The sequence below is a fragment of the Spea bombifrons genome, chromosome 2, assembly GCF_027358695.1.
Source record: "Spea bombifrons isolate aSpeBom1 chromosome 2, aSpeBom1.2.pri, whole genome shotgun sequence".
NCBI lineage: Eukaryota > Metazoa > Chordata > Amphibia > Anura > Pelobatidae > Spea > Spea bombifrons.
In genome coordinates this window covers 50527155-50537758 of record NC_071088.1, presented here as the reverse complement: position 1 = coordinate 50537758, position 10604 = coordinate 50527155, and the positions used below count along the sequence as shown (strand labels likewise).

The 10604-nt window shown below is 39.3% G+C and overlaps 1 protein-coding gene across 1 annotated transcript; it reads right to left on the bottom strand.

Moving 5' to 3' along the window:
- Positions 1-3788: 3788 nt before the first annotated feature.
- LOC128473661 (KRAB-A domain-containing protein 2-like) lies at positions 3789-9975 on the bottom strand. Its single transcript, XM_053455912.1, has 2 exons — positions 8486-9975; positions 3789-3955 (listed from the first exon to the last, which is right to left on the bottom strand). The coding sequence occupies exons 1-2, from the start codon at positions 9909-9911 to the stop codon at positions 3789-3791; spliced, it is 1593 nt and encodes a 530-aa protein (XP_053311887.1). The 5' UTR covers positions 9912-9975.
- Between the last annotated feature and the right edge of the window lie 629 nt (positions 9976-10604).

The following is a 10604-nucleotide window of genomic DNA, read 5'->3' as shown; positions in this document are numbered from 1 at the left end:
CAACGCATAGCGCATTTTGCTCTTTTAAATCTAATGTTATAGAATCATGGAACCTGCCGACAGATCGGCCCCATTCGGCCACGTCTACTCGCCCGTTTCTCCTGCTGTAAAGACTCAAACCTTAATCAGTCGTTGGTCTTGTCTTAGATTCAGGAGCCGTATGTCTATCCCATGCATGTTTAATACCCTCACCTTAATAACATCACTCATCCTAGGATAACTTTTCACTTCCAGCATTATAGATATTACCTATTGCTACTTAGACTCAGGTATCGTCTTCTCCCATGTGCTCCTTTTTGTATTTACATAAAACATTTTCCCCAGTATGTCCCAATATCTAACAAATCAAGTTAAAAAAAGAAAGGAACAGAAACAAAATTTTCTTAAAAGGCCTTTATAAATGTATCCCATACATGTGTTTGTACATACATGTAGATTGAACATGAGGTCTATGTAGGTGACTGTACACAACATATGCCAGGGTCGGCACGCTTAGATGGTGGAATTAAATGCCATAGTAATATGAGGAAAAACTCAAATGGAGAAAATATATTTTATATTTATTTGAGGGACTTTGAGAGGTGAGATTGCACCTGTGACATGATCTTGACATGTTGGTAGTTACGCTGACAAGCTGCTCTACCACGCATGTATGGATATGTGGTTGGCCCTCCTGAGCCTGCTTTGCCAACGACTTGTCTCATTTGTGGTTGGAACTGAAATGATTTAGGCCCCGCCCACTCAATTCAGCCACGCCTATTATTGCATCATCTGGCTGTTTGTCTCGCTGGCTACACCATGGGGTCCAAGACCATCATCCTACACTGACCTCCACCAGAGGATTTTCATGTTATCTGTAAACTGAACTTCCAATTTAACGTGTCAATAAAATTCTGTTAACATTTAGTATAGTTCATGCTGTTTATTTAAAAATATTATTATTTCCCACAAATAACGTATGATATTTAGCAATTATCAGTTAATGTTCTAAGATAACGGGTCATTATAATTTGATCAAGGGCAATATCAACGTACTGAGAGCAACAGCTACATTTGGAACGTTGGAACCAATGGAATGTTCTATCAGGTCTATCACCATAGCAACCATAGGAATGGTCTAAGCAGAAGAACCAGGTCAATGGTTGCCATGGTGATAAGATCAACATTGAAACTTTGCACCAAAAAGGAATCATTTTGTTTTCTGTGTATTCTGCGCGACTTTTCAAGCCAGAAATGAAACAGAACCGAAATATCCATTTATGAAATATTACTTTTTACCTTTTGTTTTTTTTTTATTAAACAAAAATCCATTTCTGTAAGATTAAGCCAGGCTTTAAGGGACTTGTCCCATTTGTGGTTGGAACTGAAATGATTTAGACCCCGCCCACTTGATGCAGCCACGCCCACTATTGCATCTGTGATGTCATCATAGGAGGTTATATAAAGCAGGTGAAACTCAGACACTTCTCATTGCTCAGCAGAGCAGGCGAGTGAGAAGATGTTAGATACTCTTCTGATAATCGTGGGGTGCCTCTGCACCTTCACGATGCTTTTATTACTTGTTGGATTAGGAAAATGTAGTGGAGGACGAAAGGCAAATGAAGCCGACCTCTACCTAGAGATTATGTTCGCAATCGAACGCACAAACCACACCATGTTCCAGATACAGACCATAACGGGTCAGTTTAATTTGATCAACGTACTGAGAGCAACTGCTACGTTTGGAACGTTGGAACCAATGGAATGTTCTATCAGTTCTATCACCATAGCAACCATAGGAATGGTCTAAGCAGAAGAACCAAGTCAATGGTTGCCACGGTGATAAGATCAACATTGAAACTTTGCACCAAAAAGGAATCATTTTGTTTTCTGTGTATTCTGCGCGACTTTGGAAGCTAGAAATGAAACAGAACCGAAATATCCATTTATGAAATCTTACTTTTTACCTTTTGGAGGTTTTTTTTTAAAAAAAAAAATCCATTTCAGCAAGATTAAGCCGGGCTTTAAGTGACTTACTTAAAATTGAAATTGATGTTTTAGCTAACTGAAGACTATTTAAAATTATGAAGCGTGGCAGTTAACTCCGTGATGACTCCATTAAAAACTATTTCAGCCAATCAAACATTTTCAATTAAAAAATAAATAAATGAAATAAGATAAAAATCAGGAACTGTTACTGGCTTAAACTGAGAAATAAAGATGTTTGGCTCGGAGACGAGAATTACTCTTGTGGTTTTGTATCGGAATGAGCCACGTTTCTGCAAGATACTTCATTACCTACTTGTAATATACTTCACTGCACTTTATGTTACTGTAATAGACACAGACAATCATTTTTACTGGCTTGATACTTCACATCTAATCCAATAAATCTCTCACTTCCAATATCTGACGCGCGTGGAGAGCGGAATAGAGAAGCTGCTCTGCTGGGATATTTCTAAAGTAACAGAATTTTCAGCAAATCCCGAAACAATGTTTCTAGATATTATCCGTTCCTCCTTCCTTGGAATAACACCACCTGCTCCAAGAGTATGAGTTTTAGAAGGAAACATCTCATCTTCTCCAACAAAGCTTTTACAAAGAGCTCAGAGGCCACCATGGAGAAGCGAAATAGGTCCTGTAGGTCTTGTATAGTTCCGTATATTTCCCTAATATTTGGTCAAAGTTGAGTAGTTTTGAGATGTTTAGAACCTTTGCAGTTGGTGGTTGTCCATCTGACAACTTAGGAGAGCCCTAAAATTTGTCTGTTGTATGAGAACCATGGAGGCCCTAGGGGACCAAAATTCTGGGAGGCTGATCATTTGTATTTCATGTTGAGGATTTTAAGGGTTTATGGTAGGGAGTCGGGAATGTTAAAAAGAGGAGGGGAACGGAGAGGCTGAAGGGCACAACAAGACGCAAAGGAATTAGGGGTCCATTGAAGATGAGACCATCACTGACCAGTGTATAACAGAACATATACATGTCACAAATTTCTTTTTTTCTTGTGCTACATCATACAGGGTAATATCCAGAATTATGCCTTCATTATTGGTACTTCATTTCTTTATTGACTTTTTTAGACTGGTTGTTTTAGTGGACAAAAATATAAAATTCTAAGGATATAAGTAATTATTAAATGCAAATGACGCAGGACGATATATTTTGGGCTTGTGTGACTTTGTTAATGGCTTCACCATGAATGGTAGATTAATGATCTATTTGTTTATCGGGATGAGTTGGAATTAATATCAGAGTCATCTGTAATATGATGAACTACTTTAATTTTTCATTATACATTGTGAGACCGTCCAATAAATCATCTGCACTCTGCGTACAGCGATCACTGCCCGCGTCTGTGGAGGAGTCTCGGAATGGGACCTGTCACGGAAAGGTGTCACATGGTGGAGATGTCTCTCCGGGGTCTAATGTCCAGTTTTAGGGCAAGGCTCAGTAGTAAGACCAGCAGCCAGGAAGTATAGCTGCCAACAGTCCCAACTACTCCGATTGTGCCGTGTCATGGCAGATGTCCTAACTATAGAGGCCGCTTGCAGTTCTGCATGCGCAAACCCCAAATGGAGCTCTAAGTAAACATTGGGAGTTCCAGAGATGGAATGTTTTATGGAAATGTAGGTGTTTTAGCATTAAACATACTGAAAATATATTTAAATAATTTACAATGTACATACCTCCCAACAGTCCCAGACTTCACAGGAAAGTCCTGATTTCTGGGCACTGTCCTGCTTTTGTCATGGACCTGTCAGGGAGATGTTGTGATCGCCACAGACCAGATCAGGGAGCCTTTACAATTAATTGAGGTTGTAGAACAGACCTCCATTGCTGCTGGTCTCCTCATGCCGTTCTGAAACCGAGTGAGGTGAGGATAAGGTAGCTGCTTCTCTGGAACTACCCAGTTCTTCTTGCCCCTCTCCACCTCTTGCGAAGCCCCCCAACACAGATGTCCCACTTTGCACGCCTGTAATGTTAGGGGGTGTGAAAGTAGGGTATCTAGAACAGGTTCAGGTAATAAATCTCCTTTATCTCATGTTTTAGTAATAGATACAAAGTGAATTTTCCCAACGCTAATAACCTCAAGTGCCAGACTTCCAGAATTCTGCTGAATATTTTCATTATGATCAAAATGCCATTATTCTTATTAAAAATCATAATATATTACGCCTTCATCTTCCCTGAACCCAGCGTGTGCACACCCCCCTCTCCGTCATTATATTACTGATGTACGGCACAGTCGGCAAAGTGACCTTTCCATATGTAGGTGCATGCTTTAATCACAAATTGCCCTCCTTGGGGGATTTGTGGAAGAGATCTCGCACCTTAATGTATTTTTAATTGAGTAGCGTGAAGTAATTATGAAATCCCTCATTGTTCAGGTTGTGCGATCGACTGAAGCAAAGAGAATTTATTTAGAAGCCGGATGGACATGCGACCTTCTTGTAACGTGGCCTCAGCGCATTGATCAGTACCTTCACCCCAGAGAGCTTCTGGAGAAGGTTGTGTTGAGGGTATTAAAGTGACCCCTGTAGTCCAAAGACGCTCACACCTCATATCTTTGGCCACCGGTTTGCCAAATAGTTGTTAAAGCTAGCAGTTTAGACCCAGATTACTATATTGACAGATATAGAAGCAAGCTTGGACCGCGCCAGGGGTGAGCCTAGGTTTATTGACCCCTAGTGACAGCAGCCTCCCACACTTTGTAACCAAAACACGCACACACATACTAACACGCAAACTCACTCTAGCACCCACTCATTCTAACAGCGTACACTTACACATACAAACTAACAAATCTCTCCCCTCTCTCTCGCACCACAAACCTTAAGCTCACCCCGACACCATATGCTGACATTCACACATTCATGCTAACACCATACACTTACACACGTACACTCAAACACCATACACACACGCTCACTCTCTCTCTCCCATCATCACTGCTGCTTGCGCAGCTCTCCGCCCCTCTATCTGCACTCTAATTTGTTTCCCCAATACTTGGGAGTAAAAATTCATTTTGGGTCAAAATCCTTATTTATGAGTTAATAGGGGATAGAATGCAAGCTATTTCCTTTAAAGGAACAATTGGTGTTTTTCACAGTTAAGTGACAATGTGCGCGATTCTCTGTCTTAAAATTACTTTTTACTAATCTACATTATTTCACAATCGATCTATTTTTTTTAAAGTTCCATCCTATTTAGTAGAAAAAATAGAAAAAAATCTGACAATGTGACGCGAAATAAGATGCTGGCCGGTACCGCTGTCGGCAAGCGGTTTAAAAGCCCCGTGTTTGACGAACGTGACAAATGAACCGTCGAGCCGGCGCGATCATATAGATTGGCCGGTTTAATGGCTGGAAATCTGAATAGCGCATCCCTGATTAAAGGCCGCATCGACGCGCTATCAATCACAGCGCCTTCTGATTAAGTGGCGCGCCGGTCTTTGTCACTGACTAATGTACTTTTTGGCTGAGAGAAGTCTGATTGCTCCGAGCAATTTCTTAGAATTGATAAGAAAAAAAAAGAAGTCGGAATTATACCTCGGTGTTCCAGACTTCAGCGACGTTCTTTGCACAGGATTAGGCACGGCGGGGGGTTGATTTAACGCCAACTGGAGGCACAGAGTCGTCGGCTAACCCAACAATGGTCGCTCGTACCTCGCAAAAGCAACCGCTTCGTTCGGAGTGCGGATGAAAACACCGCAACGTAATTCCTTGCTTTTCTGAGGAACAGACCCCTGGGGCAGATGTTTACGGATAAAAAAAAAAAAGGTCTACGGCGCTTATAAGGTTTTTTTATTGTTTTACATTGAGACGGATTGGGCTGTTTTGACTTGTAGGGCTCTATTCTTTAGTAGTGATGGCTGTCAAGGTGTGATGAGCTGCATCTCCGTTACATTAAATCAAACATGTTTAGGTTCTTAATTGAACAGTTTTGTCCCCAAAAATGCATAGAAACATAGATCGTCTAGTCCTGTTATTTTCTTTTATGTACCTGCCAATTGTCCCATGTTTTGTTTGGCCAGTCCCTCTGTCAGTAAAGTGACCTTTTGACATGTTGGCAAGCATGATAAGAATTGAAGCCAGGTCATTTCCAGAGAAATCGAGACAATTTTGAGTCATTCTATGTAGAACAAGAGAAAGATATTATCTTGATTAACCCTCTGAGGGCCCTGCTTGAATGCAACGCATTGCTAAAGAGTTAAACTCACCCTTGGGGTCATTTTGTTCCCCCAAAAAAATTTCACCACATGCTCTGGCCGTGGAAATAAAATGGTGACATTTAATGACAGTTAAAAGTGTCTGGCAATTAACCGTTACGCCGTGGATGCCGCCGTGGATGCCGCCGTCAGATGCTGGAACTTGGCCAGAGCAATACTAATTATCACCCGGGAAGCCTTACTTACTAATCAGCGCTCTATAAAGATTAGTCCGTTTCCTGCTGTCACTTGCCTATTAAATGGCATTTAACAATTCAGCCCTGGCCCTTACAAATATATATTCTTCTTTGAAAACACCCGACCTCTCTTTCATTATGGCCGCTCTGGCAGCGTCCTCCAGCCTTTCAAAATTATTAATTTTGTTTGAGACCGAAATAAAGAAAATTGGATTCTAATGGCTGGGGGGGGGCAATTGCCGATTTCCCTATTATTATTATATAAAAAAACGAAAAAGACTGACTTAATAACATATATTTATATGTATATATATATATATACACATTATATATATATTCAAATGTTATATATATATATATATATATATATATAAAAATAAGTGTATTCACATTGTAAAATATATATATATATATATGTTACTGTGAAAGACCGAAATTGGTGAATGTCGACTTTCACCGGTGAATGTCAACACATACCAAATACGTTGGTGAAAGATCGAATATTTCATTTCATGATATTACATTCGGACCCTCACCGGTGTATGTCGACAATCACAGATATGCTCTGGTGGAGGTCAAAAAGAGTACATTCGGACCCTCACCGGTGTATGTCGGAGACAAATAGGCGACTGGCTGTCTCCCGCTGCTGTCAGTCCGTATGCCAAATCCTTTGTTCTGTTGTCAGTCCGTATGCAACTCCCGCCAAATCCTTTGTTCTGCTGTCAGTCCGTATGCCAAATCCTTTGTTCTGCTGTCAGTCCGTATGCAACTCCCGCCAAATCCTTTGTTCTGCTGTCAGTCCGTATGCCAAATCCTTTGTTCTGCTGTCAGTCCGTATGCAACGTTTGATGGTGCGAGTAACGTTTTCTACATTTTTTACGACACCCTTATTTATAATCAATGGATACCGCAGTGAATCGTGATCTTTTTATTGAAAAGTTAAATGCATTAATTGCGGAAAAACGAGAAGACAATTGTTTTTATTTTTCTCAAGAAAAGTACTCTAAAATACTTTCTGAAGTGGTTTCTGCTAAAACTAAGTGCAATACACCTTTGGATTACAGACGATTAAAACGTTTTGATGTTTTAAAAATTAATGATGAAGAGAAGTTAATTGTACCATTAAAACAAGGAGACACGAATATCCAGTATTATGTTACCAATGAGGAATTGTTCAGTATACTATATGAAACTCACACCAGAATAGGCCACGGAGGAAGAACACGTATGCTGAAAGAATTGCAAGTTAAATACAAAAATATTACGTATGAAGTTGTCATGTTGTATTTAAATTTATGCAAACAGTGTCAAATGAAACACAGTGCACCTAAGAAAGGTATTGTTGTGAAACCAATGGTCAGTTCTGAGTTAAACTCAAGATGTCAAGTTGATCTGATAGATCTACAGTCAAACAGCGATGGCGAATATAAATTCATAATGGTTTACCAAGATCATTTAACTAAGTTTGTCCAGCTACGACCTTTGAAAACTAAGAGAGCTGAAGAAGTAGCGCATCACGTTCTTTCAATATTTTTAACATTTGGTGCTCCAGCAATATTGCAATCAGATAATGGTAGAGAATTCAGTAATCAAGTCACAACATTCACATAGTCGCTTGGTGTATGTCCAAAATAATTGCTAAATACCCTTATTTCTTACTTACACCGGCCAATGTCGACATTCACCAAGTACTAATGGTGAATGTCGGAGATTTCTATTTTCTTCTCCGTATTTCAGCGGCGATAAAATATCACAAGGGTGATAATAAAAGGATTCAATTATGTGATTAGAAACTTATTTATTGCAACAACTGAAACTATTATGACATTTTGAATTACACAGAAGTCCCTTGCTTTTGCAACTACATTAACTTATTTATTGCAACAACTGAAACTATTATGACATCTTGAATTACACAGAAGTCCCTTGCTTTTGCAACTGCATTTATTTGTGGAACACTTCCTTTTGCAATGACAGCGTGTATAGCCTTGCCCGCCGCTTCTCGAATTAGCTGCAGCTGCTTCTCTCAGCGAAATTTCTTGAGCCGAAATCTCATTTATGGAAAGTAACTTTTCTTTACAAATTACGAACTGGTTACGTGTGTAAAGCTGCTTGAGGGTACCATTTTTATTTGCCAGTTTATAGAAGTCGGAGTCTTCTATCCCAACAACAACCGCTAACACATTTCGGCTATCTGTACGACCACGGTCGACATCAGGCACTTGTATTCGTACACTATCGCCAATTTGAGCAGGAGGAAATTGTTTTTGTGAGGTGCGTAACATTTTGTTTGCTTGCAGTACAAGATTCTCTTTCGCGGCCGCTCTTTTTATTGAAATTAACTCGTGTTTTCCAGTTAGAGCTTGATGTGGAAACGTAGTAGAATGCAGGTCCTCTTCAATATTTTTCCTTGAAATATGGTTTTCCGAAAGACCACCGCACAAATTTTTTTCAGAAGTATCAACAGTTTCTTCATGCTGTTTTTCGGTTTCACAAGTATTGGCAATTTCTTTGAGTTGTTCTTCGGTTTCAATATTTGCGATTAGTTCGCTAGGCAAAAAAGACGATGCTATGCCTCTTTTAGCCTTAACGCCAAACATGGCTTCATAAGGACTTTGGCGTATTCCTTCGTGGTATGTAGTGTTCTTGGCAAATTGTACAAAGGGTAAACCATCTGACCATTTATTTGTATCGTTATCGTTCATCCATGCGGATAGCATATTCTGTATATCTTGATTGGCCCTTTCAACTGAGCCTTGTGTTTGACTGTGACGAGGCTTTCCATGGACTATCTTAACATCTTTCCACATAGCGCATAGTTCGGATATGACTTGATTACTGAATTCTCTACCATTATCTGATTGCAATATTGCTGGAGCACCAAATGTTAAAAATATTGAAAGAACGTGATGCGCTACTTCTTCAGCTCTCTTAGTTTTCAAAGGTCGTAGCTGGACAAACTTAGTTAAATGATCTTGGTAAACCATTATGAATTTATATTCGCCATCGCTGTTTGACTGTAGATCTATCAGATCAACTTGACATCTTGAGTTTAACTCAGAACTGACCATTGGTTTCACAACAATACCTTTCTTAGGTGCACTGTGTTTCATTTGACACTGTTTGCATAAATTTAAATACAACATGACAACTTCATACGTAATATTTTTGTATTTAACTTGCAATTCTTTCAGCATACGTGTTCTTCCTCCGTGGCCTATTCTGGTGTGAGTTTCATATAGTATACTGAACAATTCCTCATTGGTAACATAATACTGGATATTCGTGTCTCCTTGTTTTAATGGTACAATTAACTTCTCTTCATCATTAATTTTTAAAACATCAAAACGTTTTAATCGTCTGTAATCCAAAGGTGTATTGCACTTAGTTTTAGCAGAAACCACTTCAGAAAGTATTTTAGAGTACTTTTCTTGAGAAAAATAAAAACAATTGTCTTCTCGTTTTTCCGCAATTAATGCATTTAACTTTTCAATAAAAAGATCACGATTCACTGCGGTATCCATTGATTATAAATAAGGGTGTCGTAAAAAATGTAGAAAACGTTACTCGCACCATCAAACGTTGCATACGGACTGACAGCAGAACAAAGGATTTGGCATACGGACTGACAGCAGAACAAAGGATTTGGCGGGAGTTGCATACGGACTGACAGCAGAACAAAGGATTTGGCATACGGACTGACAGCAGAACAAAGGATTTGGCGGGAGTTGCATACGGACTGACAGCAGAACAAAGGATTTGGCATACGGACTGACAGCAGCGGGAGACAGCCAGTCGCCTATTTGTCTCCGACATACACCGGTGAGGGTCCGAATGTACTCTTTTTGACCTCCACCAGAGCATATCTGTGATTGTCGACATACACCGGTGAGGGTCCGAATGTAATATCATGAAATGAAATATTCGATCTTTCACCAACGTATTTGGTATGTGTTGACATTCACCGGTGAAAGTCGACATTCACCAATTTCGGTCTTTCACAGTAACATATATAAATATACTATAATATACTATAATATTACATTTCACGAGATATAATTACATATTATGTGTGTGTATATGTGCATGTGTATATATATATATATATATATATATATATATATATATATATATATATACACACTCATTACCTCTAGAATTTACTATAAAAAAATTAGATTTGATTAGATTTGTTTGGTTGTGGCAAAAAGAGCATC